Source organism: Heterocephalus glaber, unplaced genomic scaffold (assembly GCF_053883595.1).
Source record: "Heterocephalus glaber isolate CG9 unplaced genomic scaffold, H.glaber_assembly_v1.0 deba00001504, whole genome shotgun sequence".
Taxonomy (NCBI): Eukaryota; Metazoa; Chordata; class Mammalia; order Rodentia; family Bathyergidae; genus Heterocephalus; species Heterocephalus glaber.
This window is the reverse complement of record NW_028258324.1, coordinates 65,666,485-65,691,898: the sequence shown is the minus strand read 5'-3', so window position 1 is coordinate 65,691,898 and position 25,414 is coordinate 65,666,485. Positions and strand designations below refer to the sequence as shown.

The following is a 25,414-nucleotide window of genomic DNA, read 5'->3' as shown; positions in this document are numbered from 1 at the left end:
GGGACAATTTGAATGGAAAGATTTATTTTAACTCAGGTTTCAGTGTGTGACTGCTTGCCTCAGTTGTTTTTAGGCTTCTGGAAAAAGATCACTTCTTGGCAGAAGGGCATCGGGGAAGAAAGCAGTCCCCCTCCTGATTGCCAGGAAGCAAACAGAGAGAGCCTGAGGAAAAAGCCAGGGTCCCAATATATCTTCCAAAGACATCACCCCTAGTGTCCTAGTTCTTGCCACCACGAGGCGCCATCTTTAATGCTTCCTGCAGCTTCCACAGTGCGATCTGCTGCAGACCAAGCCTTTGGCTCAGGAGTTTGGGGGACCATTTAAGTTTCAAACCAAAATAAGCCTTATTAACCACATCACCACTGATTGGAAATTTAGATCACTAACCTAGGGAATATTATTTTTAAAAACCTAATAATAAAATAGTAATACTAATACCATAAGGATTATAACTGCTAGTATAATAAATTATAAATCAATAAGGCAAATTTAGAGCTTATCCTTAGAACTTTAAAAAAAGTCACTATGGAATCTGTCAATTAAAAATGGTTCTTAACTATTCTTTAGATTGGCTTTCTAATATTTTGGCTGCTAACTATAATAAAGATGCTATTTATATAGCGTATGTGTACTGTATATACACACAAAGATGCATAGATATCTATATCTGTAAATCAAGCCCTACAATTTCATAAAACAATACTTATCTGTACTATATGCAATAGGATTTGATAAATTCTACTTTGCTCCATTGTATTTTATTCCATCCCAAGATTATTTTTGTCATTTCCTTCTTTCTCCTTTATTGTGTTAAGCTGCTAAGATGCTTTCATGATCTAGATCAGCAGGTTGAAAAATAGTCTTAGAGCAGTCTTTAGCATATCTAGAATTTATAAAGTGTTCACTAACATTGAATTCAAGTAACTAGCACCTTGTAGCTCTATGTGGAATTGGTTACAGAAAACATTTTCTTTGCCAATCATAGTTGTCATGAGGGACATATACATGTAAGAAAACCAACCTGTTCTCTTTTGAACAAAAGTGTAAAATAAAACAAATTCTTTCTACTTCCTTCTTTGTTCACTAGCTAGAGTCTGATTTTTGGTTCTGTAGTTTGTACATTTTTTTCCAAAACTCTAAACTCTGAAGGTATAAAAGAGCGTTCGATTTGGTTGGTAAATTTCTTCCCTGGCCTGGGTAAATCTAATTTCTTGGCAAAAACCCAAATGTCATATCCTTACTGAGAAATGGCCCAGCAAAGTGTCCAGTAGTGCTACACATAAGCCAGCTCATAAAACATGTTCACTGATCACCAGTGAACAGGCTAAAGAGAGGAGCACATGTAAATGTGTCTAGAACAGACTCACTAGATGCTTAAGCTCCAAAATCCACCTGAAATCAGAGTTTATTCACTGATTCTTTCATTTTCTGTTATTTTTCTTACCCTCTATAATGAACATTGCCTGCACTTCTATAAAATGAGATAATATGCAAAGGAACCATTTTACTTTGTATAATTCTTTAAAAAATTACTCATCATAGATTCATTTATACCCACAAACTATTCTATGGCTCAGAGATATTGATAGAAAAGTAAAATTAAGAAACTTGGCTGGGCATGGTGACACACACCTGTAGTCTCAGTACTCGGAAGGGTGAGGCAGGAGGATTTCCATTAGTTCAAGGGCCTATCTCAAAAAAGGAAAGAAAGAAACTTTATACTGTGTTTCAGAAAATTTAGCTGCTTTATTTTTCCACAGTCCCTACAAAAAGTAATCATATCCTCTACCAAGAATATAAGTTCATATGTCTTGTTTTTCCCCATGTCGTTTTGTAGATTTCATTTCTTTCTTCCGTTCATATTTATTCTCAGTCTTAGTCCATTAGCATACTATAATACTCTTAGTACATTATGTTATTGCTTAATTTATGTCAGCTGAAATGTATGTCAGAAATTAGTATTTGGCTTTATTGACACAAAGGAAGATACAGTATTAAATAAATTATTACTTTTCTCTTTCTGATATGATTGGAACTTTGCTTTTGTAACAAATGATTGCAATGTTTTCCTGCTGTTAATGTAAATAGCCTTTTTTGAGAGTTGAATTTATAAATTTATGAAGGTTTGATTCACAGAGGTTTAACAAGCGCCCAGATTGTATTTCTGGCTAACTCATTCATTATTCCTTTATCTATTTCTTTTCTTTTTCCATGGTAAAGCCAAAATCTCAAACTGAATTACAGTTGCTTTTAAAATTTATGTTGTCTTTAATCAATATTCCCATGGATTTAGTCCTGTTCTTTGATTTATAACTCCAAAGAGGACATAATCTAAAGGCAAAAATGTATGCATTAGGGCTGGGGATTTAGCTCAGTGGTGCTGCCGCCTGCCTCACAAGTGCGAGGTCTTGAGTTCAGTCCCCAGTACCAAAAAAAAAAAAAATACGTATGTATGTAATACAGGGAAAGCTGCATTAGCAGGTTTAGACCTCAGGAATTATAGCTCTCCTTTACAAGCTTGGGTCATACAGTGGAGCCCTTTTACCATTTCCTCCACCTATAATATGGACACTTTTTTAATCTTGCTTATGCTTTATAGGAAAATCCTAGAAATAAATCACTACCGGGGATGACTGAAATTATGGTGAATGTTTAAATTTTTAAAAAACATTATTACAGTAAAAAGATACGTTGCCACAAATCCTCCTGAAAATACTCTCCTTTACTTTGAATACACTTATCCTATCGCTGTTGCCATTTCTGAAGCAGTTCTGAAGTCCTCCTTTGTGATTGTCTTTAAGAGATGTGATCTGAAAATACAGTGAATGTCACTGCTAAGAGTCACCCATTGGAAAGGCAGCTCATGACACTGTGTCCTCACACAGCTTATGCACTGCATCTTGCATCGCGTGACTTCTGGCTCTTCCTTAAAGTCAAAATGACAGTGAAAGATAAGCATTTTGAATACATTCAAAGCATCAAGGAAGCCAGGAGAGCTTGAACAAAGACACTCATGAAAGAGAACTTCCAGAAGTGTTACAGAAAGTGGCAGAAATGCTGAGATAAGTGTGTTCAAAATGAGGGGAAGTATTCTGGTGAGGATTTATGACAATGTGGCTTTTATTGTAATATTTTCAAAAATTTAAACACTATTTTTAGGCCACACCTTGTATATGTGTTAATAAATGTTTTAAATTATTTGAAAGTAAAACATTGTGATCATGTCATTTGCTTAGTCATAGCAAGAAAAAGATTTGTGTGAAACCCACTATCAAATACTTATTTGAATCTATTGTTTTTAAAAGCAGTGCATTTCTCACTGGATTTCGACTATGTCAAGTCATGCTGTGTGTGTTGTATGTGTTGTTGCTGTGTATGTGTTGGAAGAAGGGATTGGGCAAGAAAAGAAAAAGAAGACTCGTACCAGAGTACCTGTTGTAAATACAGGTTATGAGATAATTCTCCTGACAAACCTATGGGGTAGACATTGTTGTCATTATGTTGTGGATAGGGATACATAGCTCGCAGATGCTAAGTTGCTAGCCCAAGTCTGAGTCCTAAGTTACTGATGGAGTAAGATTTGAAGTCACTGGCAAATGTCAGCTTTACAGGACACCAAAAGGTCTCTCAGCTTTCAAATTGCTGCTTTGGAAGCTTTTTGTAGTTAAAATAGGACAGGGCAGGGCTAATTTAATAAAAAAATAATTTATAATATTAACCAGACAGGCTTTTTATTTAGCGTCTCCAAATATTTCCATTACACATCTAGCTGAAGATTTGGATCATTTCTTATTTTATTTTGCTGGTTTGTTTAATTCTACTTCCTGGACTTACAAAAATATACTTGCTAAAGATGAGTTAAAGGGCAGGACTAATACAGCAGTGTCTCTGCTCAGTTATTTGCGCTAGTAAAATGGTCATCTCAGAGAGTGCTTGAAGGTCGAGGTAGAGAAGGGCCAAGGAAGGAGGGGTAGCTTGACAGTTAGGGAAATTCCAGATCGCAGGGATTGCCAGGTTTCCTGCTGACTCTTCACTGCCAAACCCCACCTCCTGCTCTTCCTGCACAGCTGTGCGCTTCATTAAATAGTGATGTCTACAAATCACAGCAGTGTTAAAATGCAGAGCAGGGGGAATTCCTGTACACGGGCTGCTGCCAAGTTCCTAGAGTTTTAACAGCACACTCATCAAACTGCCTCTCTCTTCTCCAAAAACTATAAATAAGTTCAATATCAAGAGTGTTTTCATCAATTGTAATCCCTCTCTGTTCTCCTGGAGTGTTTGAAATATTCTGTGGAGACACTGGTAATGGTGTCTAAGGCAAAGTGGCTTGGTTCATGTCATCAGAGGTGAGAGCTGATGCTGTTACTTATCTTCTAGCCGAGTCCTCGAGGGACTATTGTTTAATCACTGGGAATCTGAATTTTTCTCTCTATAGCTAACTTTCCAGAAACAGTCTCCTGGAATTTAAGGCCAAGAACCCATTTGCTACTGTCCAGAGAAGTTTAAAAAAAGGGATTTAATTCAACAGGGCTATTCTCAAGGTTATATGTATAAGACCCTCTGCAGGATAAAGTAGAAAATGGCAAGCTGCATAGGACAAGATTCATACACAGTAATAGAGCAAGTATAAGGTAAGCTGTGTTGAGTGGTTTACTAGAGTTGTTAAGAAGATCGCAGTGGGCGCATGGGTTGTAAAATACACTTTCCATCTGAAGGGATTAGGTGTTTCAAGGTGGAAGTAATATTTGCTCCAGGCTTTGAAGGATGGGGAGTGTAATAAATAAAGAGGGAGATAATCCAGGTAGACAGAAAAAAAGAAAACAAGTATTCAGAGAATAAATGCAATGGACTATCAGAACAGTGTGTTTCCATGTCAACCTCTGTCCTCCTATCTCTGGCAATTAGAAAAGTAAAATAATCTATTTTCCTTCACATGTGTATATTTTCTCCCGTTAGGCCCATTTACTTCTTATACTCTTAAACCAGCTGTGTGTGTGTGTGTGTGTGTGTGTGTGTGTGTGGTACTGGAGATTGAACCCAGGGTCTTTGTCATGAGCTACGTCCCCAAGTCCCCTACTTCCAGTTTTTGAAACATGGTCTAAGTTTCCCAGGCTGGGGCCAGAATTCATAATCTTCCCACCTCAGCCTCCCAGAGGGCTGGAATTCCAAGAGTGCACCGCTATATTCAGCTCTAGATTCTTGCATTCATGTTACATACCTGGTTTGATAGGCTTGGGTAAAGAACAGGAAGGAAAGAGAGGTGGATTGACAGAGCTCCTACAATGGGAAGCTGTCAAGTTGCATGTTGGTGGATGGACAGAGGAAGAGCAAATGTATGAAGGATCAGAGATGAGAAGATTTGGAGGCTCCTGAGAGACAAGCAGTAGCTAGCAGGTAGGCAGAACTGGAGACTACTTTCTGGAGACTTTCAGCACCCAATCTGGAGGAGAAAAACATAGAAGAGTTCAAACTGACATGATACTTGGTGCAAACACTACAGTAGGCATGCTGCGGATATTAAGATACAGAATATTTCTCCTGCCCCGCCCATGTGGAAGGGGACAGATGAACAACTATTGCTCAAGTTAGAATTCAAAATGAGCTCGCACTTTGTCATGGAAGTTTGGAGGAAAACAGATTGATTTTAACTCGAGAGAAATAAGAAACATTCAGGAGAAGTTTCTAAGATGATCCATATAGATTAGCTAGGTTATTGATAAGCCTCTTAGACCACAATCCTTTAACAAAATATCATAAACTTGTTGGATATCAAAAAAAATTATTTCTCAAGGCTGGGAAGTCTAAGATCAAAGTGGAGGCCAAATCTTTGTCTGGTGAGAGCTACTATGTTTTTCATAGATGGAAACCTCCTGCTCTGTCTTCACAGGGTAAAAGGGCAAAGTAGCTTTCTGGACCTCTTTAAAAGGTTACTAATCCTCGTGATCTTTTCACACCCTCAAAGCTCCACTTCTTAATACCATCATCTTGAAGGTTGAGTTTCAACATATGAACTTTTGGGGGGCATAAACATTCAGATCGTACTAATAACAAAACAATTATGGAAAGGTGTTCCAGATTGAAGGAAAAGTGTCAGTAAAGACAGATGGCATAGGACGCAAGGATGCACATACTGTATCAGAAGTTAAGGCTAGGATATGAATTGCAGTTCATTATGAGATGAGGTTAGGATCAGAACATCAAGCATGTTCAAAGTCATTCCACTGAGTTTGAAATTAAACCTTTATAGGAAAACAGAAAGAGGGAGGGAGAGAGAGAGAGAGAGAGAGAGAGAGAGAGAGATGTCAGGAAGCTCTATTATTATTGCATTTCAAACTCGAAGATAGAGTTGTTTTGGCTGAGAATTCCCTCAGAGTACCATAGCACAGATAGATAGGTCAGCATTGGAATTCCTGATTGTCTAGCTCAAGGGCCAGATACTGATTGAAACCTAGTTGTATCAGTCCTCTGGCCTTCATCTCTACTCCTCACCCCTACTTCCCTTGGGCTCTCATAGCATTCTGTTTATTCTGCGTATCTCTGACACTGAACATACTGCCTGGCTAGTCCTAGGTACTCAGTAAATGTTTGCTAAATGAGTGGACAAACTACTAACTTGTTTTAACTCTGGAGAAGAGCCTGGTTATCAGAGCTGAAGTAAACAATCTACACATGAGCCTCTAGTTTTGCACAGAAACAAACACCAGCTTTTCATGCTTTTCCTGTGATTGTCAAGTTCCTGAATAAATAGCTCATTTTCCTGAGAAGAGTTTCTTTCATTTGAAGTAAGTTCCTCTTAAAACAAACCTTTAGGAAGCAGGATTAAGGTACTTCATCCCCAGTGAGTTTTAACTTCAGGAAGTTAAGCTTGCCATTGCCCTGATTTATTTACTCTTTGAATAGTGAAAAAGATTGGAGATTGAAGTCTAGCGTAAAATAATAAAATATTTTCCTTGGAAAAATTTTCCAGAAAAAGAACTTATATTTCATCATAGTTGTAATCGATGCCTTTGTAGCATTATCATTGCAAATTATATTAATAAACAACCCATTACTGATAAGTAACAAATCAATTTCTAGGTCATTCCAGAGACTTTATAAATTACTAATTGGGAGATATTTGATGAAGTGGCACATTTTTTTGTGTACTCTAGTGAGTGTGATTAAAGCTTGGTCTTCATTCTCTCCAAGGTATGATTTTGATAGTTCCCATTTATCCTTAACACATGGGAAATCAAAAAGCAATTTGAACAAAGTTGGATTTTCAGTTCTCCAGATTATATGTGGTAGTTGCAGATACTCCTTACTGTATTACCATTACCTGAAAGTAAATTCAAACACCTTGTTGAAAGAAGTATGTGTGTGTGTGTGTGTGTGTGTGTGTGTGTGTGTGAGAGAGAGAGAGAGAGAGAGAGAGAGAGAGAGAGAGAGAGAGAATACATGGCCCCATAAGGTGAAATTTTGAAAGGCACTATTAAAGTTTAAATGTTTAAATGCTCTTTTTTCAAGTTCTGGGCCCAGACACTCTGCCTTGAGCTTTCCAAAGGTGGTCAGTCCCAAGTGTTTCCTTCCAGCCAGAGTGCTGAATTTGCCCCCAAAGCCTCCAGAGACATACGCAAAGAGACTAGTCTTGGGAATCACTCCAGGAATCATCTCTTCATGTAATACAGGATCATTGCTCAGGCTCAGACTATGAAAAAAAAACAATGCTATCAACATCAAAGGACAAGTACAGTACAGAAAAAAAATCTTGTTTGGGTAGAGGTTTGTTAAAGTGCTTGTAGTACATTGCCAGGAAATCCTGTGAAGTTTCCTTTCTGTATAGTTTGGTGATGTTTGATAACATAGTTCTGTCTTAATGACTTCTGTTTCACAATTTGGTCTCTCACTGGTATACATTAGTCTTTGATAAAGTTCTCTCGGTCGCTGATCATCCTTTTCTCTTTCCAAAGTTTTCTCAAGAATGAAAGATCTCTAGATTTTGTTTTGTTCTTTTTTTTTTTTTTGGAGCAAATGTGAAAATAGGGGATAAATAAGTGTCAAAGACTTAATTCAGCAATCTTCTCAGATTTAGCATTTTTACACCCACACCCACGCACAGAGTCATGCATACATACATATTCCCATAAAAGGGCTCTTTTTTGAAGTATCTAAAAAATGTATGCACCTTAAGTCCATAATGCTAAATGAAATGTTAGGCACAGAGGGTTAAATATCATACAGCAATGCCTCGGTTCACGAACACTTCTTTTCACAAATGATTTGATTCATGAACAGAAGCATTTGGGAAAATCTTTGTTTCTGTTCACAAACTCCACATCCAGTGATGAAAACGACCATGGAAATCTTCCCTAAAATTGTGGAGGAAGTTAAGTTCGAGAACTGAGGTACCACTGTAGTTTCTTATATGAGAAACATAAAGCATAAGAAATTTAAAAAAAACAAAATAAAAAGTGCAGAGGAGGCTTCTGGGTAGGCATGCCACAGCTCCCAGCACAGAGGAGGTGAGCCGTGGAAACACCAGCAACCCCTACACCCCATTGAAATGAGAAGACACATAAACAAGCCTCAGAACCAGATTTCTAGATCACCTACAGCAACCCCAAAGGGAAATGAGATGAAACACTCTGATACTCAACCACCTGGACTCCCTGATCTGGCAACAAAAGAGGATCTGGAAAAAATGAAATCAGAAATAATTTCTCACATAACAGCAGAGATTGTGCCCATAGTGCAGGACGTGATTAATAAATCTAGAGAAGACACAGATAAAAAAATACAGGAGCTAAGGAACATGATGGAATCCCAACGTAGGAAACAAATGGAATCCGTAAAACAGTTGCAAAGAGATTTCCAGGAAAGTCAAAACTCCATTGAAAGTCTATGCAGCAGAATGAGCCAATGTGAAGATAGAATTTCAGATATAGAAAATAAGATTGCAATTAGTGACCAGGAAAAGAAAAATTTCTTCAAAGTTGTAAGGAACCACGAGAAATCAATCCAGCAGCTGCTAGACAATGCAAAGAAGAGTAACATAAGACCGATTGAAGTCAATGAAGAAATAGGAGAGAGTGCAGATGACATAAAAAACTCTTCACAGAAGTGATGGCAGAAAACTTCCCAAGGAGGGGAAAAGAACTTGACATACAGATAAGTGAGGCATATAGGACTCCAGCTAGCCTTGATCAAAAAAAGCAAAATAAAGAAAGATGATAGGAAACAGGAAAGTAGACTTTGTGAGGAATGGGAAGGAAACCTGGACATGGGGGCAGATAGGGGTAAAGAGAAGGAGAAGTAAAATGAGAGGGACAGAGGGAGAGAGAGGAGAGAGAGAGAGAGAGAGAGAGAGAGAGAGAGAGAGAGAGAGAAACCCCATGGTGAATATATTCATTATGTAGCTCAAGCATACACTAATAAAAATAAATTAAAAACTAAATGTGTAACAAAACTAAACAAAAATGCAAGAACTCAACAATCCACCCACCAGTGGAAGAGATAATGCTCTATATTAGCCATATTCAGTATAAAAATGCCTCAAAGATTCTTCATCATTGGACTTTGAGTACATTTTGAGAACAATGTGATAATTTGCATGCTTTATTTTATCCTTCACTTATTCTGAATTTCAGCCTCAAAAGACCCTGGAAATGTTATTTTCACGATCATTTCCCTTTCCAAAAGAGAGTTTGCTAATCTTTGCTCTCACTCAGTTCCAGCCTTGGAATGGTATTATTAGAAAAGGAATTCTTCAACTTTCTCATCATGAATCATGGAGAAGATGCAAAGAACCCATAGCTCATACTCCCACAAAACTGAATAATTTTATGGTATCCTGAGTTTCATAGCCCAATCATTTAAAGGAACCCCAAATAAAATAACAGTTCTCCTACTTACATTCTTTTCTCGCTCCCATGTGACATTAATTATTTTTCTAACTCTTTTCTGCAATCCATCTGCCTATCATAGCACTTACCTCCTTCACGCTATAGTCATCTGAATCTCTTTATATCTTTGGATCTAAGTCATGCTTTGATTGAAGCACCTCCATGAAATATTAGTACACGTGTTAAAACCAAAATGTTCACACACACACTCCCACTTGTATACATACACACACACACTCACACACATACACACACACACACACACACACAGTGTTTTGCCCTAAATCCGCTCCCATATTTCAAAACTCTACAATAAGTAGTTACAGTGGTGCCTCGGTTTCCAAATAGAAGTGTTCCTGAACCAAGGCACTGTAAGTTCAGGTCACAAACTTAATTATTTCCGTAATTCTTGAGTTGGATGAGAACCAAAGCAAATTTCCTCATAAGGTCAACATTGAACTTTTACTGTGCAATAGATATTCCTTATTTAATGACCTACCTCAGTGATGGCTGGACTTAATCTTTCAATCCTCCTGCCTATGCCTCTGAGAGTGCTGGATTTATAGGCCTATGCCACCTTGTCCAACAATACAAAGCTTTTTGATAATGTAAATTTGGGAACAAAACATCTCCTAGAAGCATCAGGATAGAATGGGAATAGAGTACAGCAGCATTATACTTAATTGAACTCAAATTATCAAGTCTTCTAAACTCAGTACACTAGTAACATGACCTCAAAAGCTCCCTGAGATAGCTCAAGGTTGGAGCCTGCAGCCATGGTGCTACCTTGCAGTGGGCCATCTTTACCAAGTGTCCAGAATGGGAGTGCCCAGAAGAATTGCAGCTCTTTTTGTCAGCTGAACACAGAAAGAACTGGGGCTAGCAATGTAGTAGTGAAGAACAATAAATTGTAGGCCTTAAAATCACATAATAAAATAGGAAGGATGGTCAGCACTTATTTAGCCACTCAGTAGCTTTCTTTCACACATGAAGGGAATAAAGCCTAGGGAGAGAAAGAGATGCCTAGAGTTACCTAGCCAGCTAGCTCTACAGGAGCAAAGAATGTGGCTCTGCTAACGAAGTGTTTTTCTCTTTGGATGGCAATTCATGTCTGGAGATATTAGCTATGGAGCAGGATTCAGTATAAAGCACAGGGTTGTTCTGCAAAGGCCAGTAACAGTAGATATGGTGATCCTTCCATCTTAGAGGTTCAACCAGAACTTAGTTTCTTGAAGGGGTTTCTTCCCCATTACCTGGGAGGTATTTCCTAGATGGTTTTTCTAGTCTTCATCATATCCAGCTGCCCAGATGATTTTGATCTGTTTCTCTGTTTCAGTGGGGGATCACTGGGGCTAGATACCAATAATTCTTAGCCCTACTACATTTCAGAATCCCTTGTGGAACTTTTAGGCTTTTAAACACCTCTTCTTTCCAGATTTCACTCTTAAAAATTCTGATTTCTTTGGGCCGGGATCATGCTCAGCCATCCGTATTATAAGCATCTGAGGTGTTTGTCAGGCTTATGAACTACAGGGATTAGGGATCCCTGAGAGGTTAACCTTGGAAAGGGACAACAGCCGGTAAGAGACAAGATGAGAAGCACAGAGAGGGAAGAGATCACTGGGGTTGAATTAGATTAAATAAAGACAGCAGAGGTCAGAAGAGAGATCTACCTTCCCTGGACCACAGTACATTTGGTTTCCCCAGCAAAAAGAGTAACAAAGGATGAATGACTCAGAAGGAAGGTTTTGAATTACCAGGTAAAGAAAAAATAATAATGGGAGCAGCACTACAAGAAGGAGCATGCTTTCACTGTCAGCCACCCTTGGGCCTTGGTTCTTCCAATGGCAGGGACAAAGTCGTCTATAAAATGAGTGATAGAATCTTTGTTTTCATTTTTATTTATGTATGTTTGTGATACGGTGATTATATTTAGCATGGGGACTCATCTTGGTCATATTTTATTCTCCCTTCTTTATCCCCCACACCCAAAGATCACCCTTTTAACAAACAGGGCTGGGAAAAGCGGTTATCCACATTCAGAAGAATGGATCTTGATCAATATCTCTCATCTTCTATTAAAATGATAGAATCTTTGGAGCACAGGGGCTTAGAGTTCTTCAGAGACAACGGCTGACTTCAGAAAAGAAGAACTTGAACATTGGAGAGGGACAGGGACTTACCCAAGATTCTGGTCTTGGAGGCTTCAGATCTGTAAGGCAGACCTCTCTGTCCCTAAGGATGTCAGCTGTGTGTGATAAGTGGAGGGTGCAGGCTCTGAAGCCAGCCTGCTGGACTTCACTCTCTGCTCCTCTCCATGACTATGTCTCCTATTTGAGGGGAATTATTCAGCTTTCTGTACCACAGTTCCGTCTTCCATAAAGTGAATAGTATAATAGTAACACCTTATCATGTGGTAACAGGAGAATTAAATGAGTTAATATCCAAAGAGTATTTAGTGTGTGTTATATAATATTGATGGTAGGTATTTATTACACTGTATTAGTTTTCGAGTATTAAAATGATAGGAGAGTGGTGGGAGGTGAACTCAGTGGTTGAACACTTTTGTAGGATGCAGAAGGCTCTGGGTTTGATCTCTAGAAACACACACACACACACACGAAAAACAGATCTGAGTGACAAAGTGGTGACACCTTACCTATTTAAAGATAGGAACTTAGAGAAGATGCAGATTTACTGAGACACTCTGTCTTTAATAAAGCTCCTATGGGATTGAAATTTCTATGTATCTGGAAGCCATCTTTTTCCATGTGCAGGTTTTTAAAAGTACAGATTTGTGGGTCTCCTGGCAGATCCTTTGAAAGGGAATCTCTTGCATGTAGGGACAGGAAATTGGCACTTTGTAAATTTTTATGTGATTCTGTTGACCATAAAGGGGTGCTACCTCCTGCCCCTTCCTGGGGAAGTAGCGTAACTTTCTAAAGTAAGGGTTCAAGGCATTCCCTCCCCTGTGAGGTGGGTGCCATTCTCTTTCTCCCTGACACATATAGGACACTGGAGGTTTAGAGAGGTTGAGTAGCTTATCCTGAGTTAATCTTGAAAATGGTAGACTGACTCTGAAGTCACATCCTTGAGAACACTCTCATGCTTTCAGTTCTCATGTGACCTTAAAGATTGTCTTATCTGTAAAATAGGATAATATCGGTATCCATCTCTTAGGGTGTTTTGAAATTAAACAGTGCCTTTCAGGCACGTTGCTCATGGAAACAATCACATGTTAGCTACTGTTTCTGCTATAGATGTTGGCATTGCTATTTACACACTACTTTTCAAATATTTCCTTCCAGAAGCACTTACTGTGTTCCTATTCTATGACACATACTGTGCCAGAATGTGAAACCGCAAAGCAAAAAAAGTAAAATGAATTTCTTGTCTCCAATCCTATAGATGCTATAAATAAAAACATGGACCATAAGACACAATGTGATACTGATCAGAAAAGAAGAAAAAGTGCTATAATGAGTAGTGAGTCATTAAGCAAAAATAAAGCTTATCTACTAGGAGTGGTTAGGAAATATACCATTTGACATAGCTGAACTTTCTAGATAATTGGACACATACCATGTGTGCAAGTGCGTGTGTGTGTGTGTGCACGCGCGTGTATCGTACTGGGCATTAAATCCAAGGTCTTTGCCTTGAACTATCTCCCAAGCTCTCTTTTTAACATCATTTTATAATTTTCAGTGTAGAAATTTTATCTCCTCGGCCAAATTTATTCCTGGATATTTTATTCTTTTAGATGCTATCATAACTGGAATTATTTTCTTTCTTTTTAAAAATTTTTATTTTGAGGCATGTTCTTACTAGGTTGCTAAATTGCCTAAGCTGGTCCTGAACTTGTGATCTTCCTGTCTCAGCCTTCCAGTCAAGGGCCATCATCCCTGGATCTGAACATATACTCTCATATACTCTTTAAATAGAACTTTATTTTTCTTTTCATATTGCAATGCAAATACTTCTGAAAAATTATATACTTTTCTGCTCTTTTGAAATCAAGAATCATATATACCATGTACACTTCTTTTGATACCTCAGGATCACCTCTAGGACATTGCTTAGTGGATTGTGTCCTTACATCTGAGGCCACAGGGGCTTCTGAAGGATATCTTGTGTTTGACTTTTCAATGTTTTCTGTCTTATTCTTCAAAATATCCATTTTCCTCTTTATAGAGGTCATTATTTTATATCAGAAAGAGCACTGAAGTTGTAGGTCAGTGATATATCATTTGTCTATCATGAACAAGCCTCCTGGCTCAATTGCTACCATAGAAAGAAAAGAATAAATACTTATGAGCCAGCCAGGTGTGCTGACACAGGCTTGTAATCACAGCTTTCAGGAGGCTGAGGCAGGAGGGGATAGCCACCAGTTTGAGGGCAGCCTGGGCTACATCATGAAACCTTACCTAAAAAAACCCAAAAAAAAAAACAAAACAAAACTTATGAGGAGCCAATTCAACCTGTATTTTTAACTCTAAGCCCTAAGGCCATTTATATAACAAATGTTTATAAATGCTGTTATTATGTCAGGGATTGTGTTAAATATAAGAATGCAATGATACAGTCATATAAGTTTCTTTCTTCCTTTCCAAGTTTTCCATTTTACAGTTCTGACATTTAAACATCCAGTTACATATTATGTTTTTTGACTTCTAGTTCCTTACTTACTAGCTGGGGAAATTACAGACCTGAATTGACAAAATCAAAACAAGATTTCAATGTAGATAAATTATAGTAAAATTAAACAAGAACACAAATACTTAAAGCATGCCAAATTGAGGCAGTTAACCCAAAGGAAGAAAACATGAAAAATTGTGTCCTTTCTCAGTGAGCTGAGTTTTGGGTGGGTGTGGCAAATGTGAAGAATATGCCCCGGGGAAAGACGATGGAGTATAAGAGGTCACAATAACCTGCAGGATAAATCTGGCTGAATAATGTGGATGTCAAGATTTACCCAACAGAATGAGAGGCAAAGAAAGATGTGGCTACATGTTCCCCAGGTCACGAAGTTAGTGACCATAAATTCTGAGTCGGAAGGAAGGGGCAGGGAAGGAAGAGAAAAGGAGTTAAGAAGAAAAAAAAAAGGAAGACAATTGAAAAAAATGGAAATAGAATTTTTGCAAATGGGAAGGGGGAAAGGAGTTGGAAGGAAGAAAGAGAGATAGGAGGGGAAGGGGATGAAGAATAATTATGATGTGTTATGGACATGTACAAACTCTCCACAGTAAATGTAATCACTGTGTCTTGTAAATAGGTACTAATAAGGAAGGAAGAAAGGATGGAAGGAAAGAAGGGGAAGGGAAGGAAATGCTGTTTGAGAAAAGCGTATCCTCACCTATAGGTACATAATTTAGGGTAGAATCTGGGCAAATGAAGGCAGAAAGAAGTGTTAGTGGGCAGGGAGAGTGAACAAAGGAGAATACAGAAATAATCATTATCTTCGAGACGAAGATCGGATAGGGCTAGAGGAGTACACAAAATACGAGCCTCAGAGGGTTTGATACTCCAGAGAGCAAAAGAACACCCCGTCAGAATTAACAGCTGCCTTGTTGATGGTAGGTGTGGAGAACTTGGGGAGAAATTTGGGATTGGAGTATACCGGAGAGTGTTATGCACAAGCAAGCTGAGGGCAATCAAGTCTTAAGAAAGGTGTGGCAGGAAAACAAAAGGCTTCTAAAGACAAAAGAGTAGTTAGCTAACTAAGGGAGGCTTGATAGGATAGAGGAGAAATGAGTGTAGAAAAGAAATCCCCTTAGGAATTTCAGCAATCTATAAAAAGATTTCCTTGCTTAAGTTACTTTAGTGTTTAAATTGTGATAAATTGAAATATCAAGACATTGGATAAGCTGTAAATGCATTTTGTCCTTTGAAGTTCTGTTTGCCAAGAGTGAAGCTGACATACGGGTTAGAATGAGAGGGATGGAGAGAGAAGAAATGGACTATTCATTTTCAGCATGGAGTTGGAAATAAAACATTCCATTGACAGAAGGAAAGATATTAATGGGCCTGATTTAGAGTAGGTGTGGGAACTTTGTGAGGGGGACTTAACTAGAGCATTAATGCATTTAGCCCTCTAGGCCCCTAAGGGCTGTTGGGTACAGTAAAGGAGCAATGCACTCAAGACATCAGTGTGTCCCTTGGCACCTTCAAAGGTAAATACAATTAAAAATGAGAGCGATATTAATAACAGAGTAACTTAAAAGAATGGAAATGATTTCTGAAATAATGTAAAAAGAATTGTATAATCTCAAATGCTCCTGACCCTAACAAGGTTACCCATTTTATGGAAAATATAGAGAAGTTGGCATGAAAGGGTACACCAGTAATATGATTGATAGAGTGGATGGATGGATGGATGGATGAGTGGATGGGTGGATATTTGAGTAGGTGGTTGGATGGATGGATGGACAGATTGGTGGATGTATAGTTGGATAAATGGATAGATGGATGGGTAAAAGATTATGAAGTCATGTTCTGAATTTTTAGCTAACAGGCAAAGATACTCCCAGTATATTTGGGGCCAGTTTCCCTTGAGAAATAGTATTTTCGTCTGTCTTTCTTACACAACATGTGAGTCAACTCCCGCTAGAGCCATTTAGAGTCTGTGAATGGGCCAGACATTCTGTAAATAGCATCCACTTATCATTATCAACTTCCCTTTGCCATTCCCTGTTCATCTTGTGATTGTCATCAGATAGAAATAGCAGATATTTTTAATAGTCAAAGTAATCCTAACAATGCAAACTTCATATTTCCTAATATTTATTCTGAATGAATATTAGAAATCATATGTAATTCAATAAAGCATGACTTTGAAAGAATGCAATCTCTTTATTTTCATTAAGTTTATTGGTACATTTTAGGTATACAATATGATGACATTCATCATTGGGAATTTGTACCTTTACATGATATATCTTCGCTCTTATTTTTTTCACCATTCCCCTGCCCTCCTGTCAACCCCTCTACCCCTCCCTATTCACAAAGACTTTGTTTCCATTTTTTCCTTTTTGAAGGAATAGTCTTAAATTTAACTCGCAGCTTTATCATTTGCTAGCTGAGTGACCTTGAATAAATTCCTTTCCCTTTCTAAGCCTGGGGGGTCATCTTATGTTAACTTGAAAAGCAGGCTCTAAATAAATCCTGCCATAGTCAGTGGTGATTCTTTCCTACCAGGCAAGAACATAAACAGAAAGCCTGACTGCCACTGACTTTCGGCCCTTAAGAAGGTACTAGTCCAGGGGGAAATTAAGAGCCAGAACACAAAAGTTTATGACAGAAAGTAAAAATTAGACAAATACTAGAGGTGTTCCATTTTTACCAATTAACTATAAACAACTTCAAAAACCACATCTCACGTTCATCATTAAATCCTCCACACAGCCTTCCACATAGTACTAGTATATTATTGGATGCTTGTATACAAAACCTTTAATTGAAATACATTATTACAGAGCAGCAGCATTCAATTCCAAAGTGATTTTACTATTTGGAGATCTGAACAATTTAACTATATTCTTTTTTTTTAAGTGACTTTCAAGAGCAGGATGAGAGTTAGGAAGTGATGAGTGTTGAGAGTTTATTATCTTTGTATTTTAATTTAAGTTAGTGTTAAGTTTCATAATAATGACTGTCTTTAACAACTGACATGGAAAATTTAGCATTCAATTTTCATTAGCCAACACTATCTCATGACAGTGCATCTAGGGCAAGTTCTTGATATTTAGGTTTCAACTTCTCTATGAAATGAGAGCTCAAGATTAGATAACTCTGTAAGGATATCACCAACTCTGACCATCTGTGCCTTTCTTTTGGGGAGGCTGAGGCAGAAGGATCACATTTCGAGTCTTTCCTGGACAATTTAGTGAGACTCTATCTCCAAAGAAAACAAATAGTAAATAAATAAAAAGGCCTGGGGATTAGGGCAAAGGACCTTGGTTCAATCCTCAGCAGAGAGAGAGAGAGGGAGGGAGGGAGAGAGAGAGAGGGAGAGGGAGGGAGAGAAAGAAGACACTATCACTTTCTCTAATGCAGAAAAAACAAAAATAGCATTGGTTGTAATCATCATCTATTTCTATTTTTTTCCTAATTTCCACAAAAATGTTCTTCTTTCTCCCTCTCCTTACTTTCCCATTGCTTCAAGTCCCCACCCCCACTCCCTTGTTTCTGATTCTCAGGAACTGCCTGTATTTAATGTCACTGCTAACCAGTAAGAGACCCTGTACAAACCTCCATTCCCCTCACTTCTATTCCTGAATGCTAACCGAAGGACAAGCGTTTATACAAGCCCACATTTCACTAGTCCCCCCTCTCTACTCGTGCCCTTGACTCCTCTGCCCAGATTGTTCTGCACACCATTCCTTTTCCTTCCAATAAAAATTCCTTCCTGAATTTTTCTCCATTTTTCCTGGATCCTTCCTTTCTGCTTTTCCTCTTTAGGCATAATTCAGATTCTTCTACTCCAACTATAACAAAAGAGCACTTCCTCTATACTTCCCTCCTTAATCCTGAATCCCTGAAATTTGATAGTATGAGATAGTATGAGTGTCAAATTGCCAGTGACCTATTCATGGTGAAACCAATTTTTCAAGTCTTATCTTTCTGAATCCCTTATCTATATAGAATTGCTGATCATTTAGAAAAACTTTGTTTCCTTGTCAGATACCCTAAACTTCTCAATGTCTATGTGTTCTGTAGATCCACTGTCACAAATTCCTTCACAGGCACTTCAAATTCAACATGCTGAGATGTAGATCACTGTATCTCCTTCTCCAAGCCTGATTTTTCCAATGTATTTACTGATGTAACCCACGGAACCATCACTCAGTTTAAGCAAGCTGGAAATGTGTTTGACTCCTTTATCTCCCCTTCAGAATAACATGACCAATACATGATTTGCCCTTTTCACTAATCAAGTTTGTCTCCATTTGCTCCAGCTCCACCAATTCTTCTTCTTATTTTCTTACTGTACTGGTGCAGAAATTCCCTAAATAACTACTTTACAAATAAACTGATGTACTGTAAGCCTTCTTTCGTATAAATCAATACAAAATATTCTGTGTCCATTTAATGTTTCAAACTCCTTGGTTCTGTGGTGATAATTGTACTACCCTCCACATGTGGTAAAATTGTGCAGAATTGAGCACACACCCAAATGGGTACAGCTGCCTGCCAACTGACTGAAACTTCGGAATAAGATTGGTAGAACCTCTCAATGTGCATATTCTGGTTGTGGCATTTTATAGGAGTTTTACAACATGTTGCCATTGGAAAAACTCTAGGTAAAGAATATCTTAGATAGCTCTGTATTGCACATTGCAACTATATGTGAATCTACAATTTTCTCAAAATGCAATGTTAATTTAAAAGCATTTTGCAAGTATTGAAGTATCCAAAACTTTTAAAATTTGCATATAAGCTTCTATTTTTCTCTACTGTAGCATTTTCCAACGTTTTTCTGTCCAAAATTTTTGGGTCATATTATCATAGAGTTGCTTGTAATTTTCTCACATGCACAAAGCTATTTTCTATTTTAGTACTTTGTTTATGCTGTTGCAATAGAGTGCCCACTCTATATCATTAGCTCTTACCTGCCCTGCTAATTTATTCTCATCATTTGGGTCTTTTCTTGGTCCTGCAGATGAGATTATACATTTCATTTTTGTGTTTTTATAGCACTGTCTACCCTGTTATCGTATTTATTATAGGTCTGCTTTTCTGTTTTATTTCTACACCATAGCCTCCCAGAGGGGTGAGAGAGTCTTACTTTTTATTCTCCATTATGCTTCCTGAAAATTAATGCATGTTCTCTGTATGTCTAATTTCAGCAAATAAATATGCTCTTGTAGCTAGCTAGGAAATCATCATTAACAAATACAATACTAGTATCTTTTATTATGCAACTAGATGAAAATATACATTTGAAAATTTAGGAAGATTGACTATTCAAGTATACCATTTATTTCTTTATGATATGAATAGTAATGATTAAGAGCTTAGTTAATTTCATTCTGGGGGAAAATTACTCTGCTGATCATCAAAGTGAATCTGTACAGATAATATTCAAATTTACAGAATGCATCACCTGAGAAAGCTGGTATTTCCCTTGCAATGTATAGGCAGCAAATTAAATATATATATATTTGTAAATCTGAGGACTCAATAACAAAATGAAACAAATAGAAATAGTATTAATTTGCAAAGTGTTCAGGTGTTTGCTTATCCCTTCTTCTACCAGAATTCGCCATTTAAGAACCACCCACATGGACACACTAAGGTAAATAGTGATTAAAAAATAAAAAACTTAAGTCCAGAGTTTTCAATTTATTGTCCTTGAGTGTGATATTCAGATTGTATTTATGAGATGGGTGATAAATCTGAGGCTGAAATTTAAGTTCTCTTAGCTCATTTTTGTTTTTTATTTCTATTTCTTACCTGCTAGTGGCAGAATAGGCAAGTAATCAGTTGAAATAATTAATGATAGGTCAGACTTGCTGTCAAATTTAATGAGGAAATGTTTATTTTCTTTTTGAAATCTGTAGCACTCAAATGTTGGATAGCGGAAGTATAGCACATAATAACCATATTTTAATTAGGAAAGATGAACTTTGATAAAGACTTAATTGTCTAGCATTGGAAGTCTGTGAATTTATGGTAAAATGGGATCCATAATGTTCCTAAAGAAAAAACATTTGTGCAACTTCTAAATTGTGCTGTATTTAAGTGCATAATTTTATAGGTTCACTAGATGTTTTCTTCATAGAGTGTGCTTTAATTTAAATATTCATTATCATAAATACAGAAAGTACAATCTTAGCTTCATTTTTGTTCTTTTAAGTTTCGTAGAAACCCCAGCTCATTTCTCTTGGAAAGAAAGTTATTACCGATCTACCATGTCCCAGAGCACACAGACAAGTGAATTCCTCAGTCCAGAGGTTTTTCAGCATATCTGGGATTTTCTGGAGCAGTAAGTATCCAATAAATAAGAAATGTTGTACTTAAACTATTAAAACTAGGTACATGTGGATGGACAAAATATTGCTTACTGCAGTATGTTTCCAGAATCAGTTAATAATTAGTTAATGCTGGAGAAATTTATTGTCTCCAATATCATCACAGTTTTCAAAACCCAGTGGTTGTTTGTCCATTTTGTCATATCAAAAGATGATTATTTCTCAGAAGCGGTATAATTTTGGAGCATCTACAAGTGATTTCCTGAACAATTTAAAGCAGCTTCCCCAATGTCTCTTTGATACTCAAAGTCTATTCCTGTAGCTGGAAGACCTATGCATGCTTACAACACAAGCATGCCCAGGAAGACCAAACACTAAATTTTGTTAGCCATTTTTGTCTTTCTCTGAAGCATTGTTACTCCTTTATTAAATCCAGGATTTAAGTGAATAAATTAAGGAAATGATAAATAGAATATTAGAACTGTAGGGTCCCTATAAAATATGGTACAAAGTACTGTATTTTTAACCCATTTGCTCTGTCCATTCCACCCAGCACTTCCTTGGGGAGTGCAGGAGTCATGATTCATGATTTTCATTTCATAAAAAACATTTAGATTTGAACTGCTTGAAATTACACATCCGGAAAGGGGTTGACCTAGAATCACAGTTTCTGACTCTAAGAGAATGATAAGCCTTGCTAACTTTGAAGCAGAAAGCATGTATTGTGTAGCTTATTTTAGTTCCTTCCTTTGCCTAATGCTCACTTCCTTTCCATTAGGCCTATATGTTCAGTTCAGCCCATTGACTTGAACTTTGTGGATGAGTCATCAGAAAATGGTGCAACTAACAAGATTGAGATCAGCATGGACTGCATCCGCATGCAAGACTCAGACCTCAGTGACCCCATGTGGGTGAGTGGCGGGGGTTTCTTCTCTAACCTGTAAGCCATGCTATCCACAGTTCTGTTCAGCCAGTATTTTAAAGGCATGCAAAAAGTCAGGTGGATCTGAACAGGCAAGACCATTGCCAACAAAGCCGATCTAGCCAGCTGAGACATAATTAGTAGTAGTTTATAGATTCTGGATTGGCCTCAGTTCCCTGGAATATGTGAGGGAAGAGATTGAAAATAATCTTAACATCTTTCATCTCAATTGTTCATCATGTCAATTCCAATTTAGAGAGGATGATACCACCAAGGCTTACCAGCTGGTTGAGAGGAAGAAAGAATCTGGATCTAAAACTGATTCTACCCAGAGCACTTTCCACTGTGGCAAACTCCCTTCCTCAATGAACTGTCCTTTAATGATGGAGGAAGAAGTACATTGTACGCACTTGTTCAGGTATCTGGTGATAGAGGGAGAAGAAAGAAGATAACTAATACACAAAACAGGATTTTCTTGGCTTTACCACTGAGTCACTCAGGCCCAAGGCCTCAGTTTCTCATTTATAAAATGACAAGACCTTACATGTCACAACCCTCCCAGGCAAGCTAAGGCGTATAAAGTGTTAATGACAGTAACAGTTAATGACACTTTCTGAAATGTTTAGATGAAATCTCCAGACTTTGTGCAGACTATAGTGAGGTAGAGGTTTTTTTGTTTCTTTTCCTATCATTTATTTGCCATACAAATCCTGCTGTTTTTCCTATTATTTGCTATAAAATATGGGAGAAAAAAAGAGTTATTAGGTTGTCTTAAAGTGCCTGCTGACATGTTTAAGGATGTTGTTTGCCATAAGATTATACTGGAATTTGCACCATGTACATTTTTGATGTACAGTATACTTCTTAATATTGGGAGAAGGTGAAGTTGGGAAAAGGAAGAGGAAACAACCCAAAATACAAACGATTGACTCTGCAAGTACCCTGATGCCTCGCCACTAAAGCGAAGGAAGGATATATATTGCCTCGTTGGCCACTTCATTTCAATGCAGATACTGTTCTCAATCGTCACTGAACCAATGAAATGAAATGGGCAGATAATCCCAAGGGGCCAGACCTTCAAGACCTCAGAATGAAGTATAAGTGAACATTAAACTGTGTAAATTTTGGGCCGGGGATTTAGCTTAGTGGTTTTGCCGCCCGCTGCGCAAGCGCAAGTACCCAAGTTCGATCCCCGGTACCAAAAAAAAAAAGTGTAAATTCTGATGAGTTAACACCTGCCAAGGCATAGCCATACTTTTGTGTTTTCTCCAGAGATAGTCTTTTTTTTGACTCTTGGATTCCTAGAAGTAGGCTAAAAGTTATAAAACTTAAAGTAGAGAACCACAAGATTTTTTTTATTTTATAGTTTTTATTATTATCAGCATTTTGCACACTAAAGCAAGTATCATTTTAATGGGCCTTAATTTTTTTTTCTTCTCTGTATTTTTGGAAATGTTCTCCTTGAAAATAGCAGTTGCATTTTTTTCACCTCTTTTTGCAATTTTTATTTTTCCCTTATTGCCCTGTTTGTCCTACCTTCCCCTGAGATCATTTCTGTATCGCTATTTCTACCTGTCTGAATTGGGAACAAACCCTCTGAGCAATCTAAGCATATCTTTTGTTGTATTATGTATTCCGCAATGTTAATTTGTTTCTCTTCCTCTAAAGGGGTCATGAAAAATATTTTGTCCTGCCTAGTGCTTGAAGGTATGTCCTAGGTCCTCATAGAAGGGGATTTTGAAAATGCTGGGGAAAATTAGATAGGGTTTTGCCAGTAAAAGAAACAAAAAATAAGGCAATCAGAACAACTGTATGGAAAGAAATATGAAAATAGAGTGAGAATGAACCTAAATGAATAAAAAAGCATGGCTATTTGGGGCTGCCCTGTTTCTGTCTCCAAAGAATGATAACATTCCCCCAAATTTATAATTCTGTATGAAGCCCGAGTCTCCCCTTGTCTTAAGAGTATTGTAATATCTCTGTCTATACCTCAACCTCTGTCTCTGTCTCTGCCTACCTATATCTAGTTGTGATATCTATGCAGATGAGACTAGGTTACAGCAACCCTCCCCAGCAACAGCAGCAAAAACATGGTGGACTACCTCAAGATGTTAATAACGAGTATTCTGCTATATAAATGAAGAAATAAGAGTCTCTTAGATTCCAGTCCTTCTAAACAACTGCTGCAACTGATCTCTTTTTACTTGGAAGAATATTTTCACTTTTCTGTGTATAGATTAATTGCTAAGGAGTTTCCAAAGCCTGCACATAAATTATTTTCCTCTTTAATATAATATTTTAATAAGTCGGGATGTCAGCCAAGCATTCTTTCACTGTGCAAGAAATACAACTCTATGGACATGAAAAGACACGTCAAGTTATTAAGCAAAGGAATCTAGAAATTGATAAATTCATCCTATTTTTACTGATTGTAGTTGTAACCTTTACCTCAATAACTAGTCATAAAATGAACCCACAATGTTTTGCTCTGATCATTAACAAAGGAAATTTGAGTGGAATTGCAGATAATGTGTGTGTCCTCTTCATTAGAATGATTTTAATGTCACTGAGAATGAACTCCCTTGGGTTAGCAGATGAAGATGAATGTGATTTCTCACAAAATTCATATTTTAATTTATATTTTCAAGAATGGTGCTGCTTCTTGACTCTTTTATCTAATATATCATTTGCTGTGTCAGGTTTTGTTATTTATGAAGTGTCCAAACATCCCCATCATATCTTCAAGAGGTGGGTAATTTTCTCATAAATGTTCTCTTGGAAGGATTGCTACGGGCTATGTAACTTTTTACTTTTGCATGTGCTTATTCCTTGCACTCTGAGGGAAACCCTTCTAAACTCAATTAAATTTTCCTCTAGGAAGTTGAGTGATAATTATGTAAAATGACATTTTGTAAATCCTTATTTCTGGGTCCCAGGTATATATGAAGAGTCTGTGGCTCTATGTAGCAAGAGACCAAGGTGTATCATGCTTGTTTGCTTTTGGACAGTCTTAGGCCATAGAGCCTCATGCTGTGATCCAAGTCCACAAAATGGTCCTCTTACATGATCCAAAATTTATATAAGATGCCAGTCATGTGCTCCTCTAGCTACAGTTGCTATTGAGCACCTACGACATGCTGTGTTCCTTACTGCATGAATGAAGGAATCACAGACTCTTACCTCAAGAAGGCCACGATATAGCATGAGAGGCAACAGTGTGCAAAATTACCTAGGAAATGTACTCTGAAGTGTGTATGTTTTTTAAAGATATATTTAAAAGCAGTGATTCATTGTGCAAAAGAAAGCCTGGAAGTTCATTACAGAGAAAGTGATCTGCATGTAAAAAATGGAAAATTTTTGAAATTTGAGTAAAAAATTGAATAAAATTGATCAAAGCAGTGAGAGAAAAAAGTAGTCCAAGTTCAGGTAACTGTTACAATAAAAACAACGTGAATTTCATAAGTTTTAGAAGATAAGATTCAAAATTTTTACTAAAGATAAATTTATACATGCTACATAAACTTAAAATTAAGACTATGACAAAGGTTTAGTAGTCCTAATAGACTGAATACTTAAAAATTGAGAAAGATCGCCTCCTCATTGGCAAAGGGTATGAGTAATGCATCTAGGAACATAAAAAT

The 25,414-nt window shown here is 37.4% G+C and overlaps 1 protein-coding gene across 4 annotated transcripts in view; it reads left to right on the top strand.

Annotated features, from left to right (window-relative positions):
- The window catches only part of Tp63 (tumor protein p63), a 205,854-nt gene that overhangs the window by 52,688 nt on the left and 127,752 nt on the right, over nt 1–25,414 (top strand). For all 4 annotated transcript variants that reach the window (XM_021255678.2, XM_004834790.3, XM_004834791.3 and 1 more), the window contains exons 2-3: nt 20,737–20,865; nt 21,630–21,762. In XM_021255678.2, coding sequence (XP_021111337.1) covers nt 20,737–20,865; nt 21,630–21,762 — 262 coding nt within the window. The remainder of the gene's footprint in view (nt 1–20,736; nt 20,866–21,629; nt 21,763–25,414) is intronic.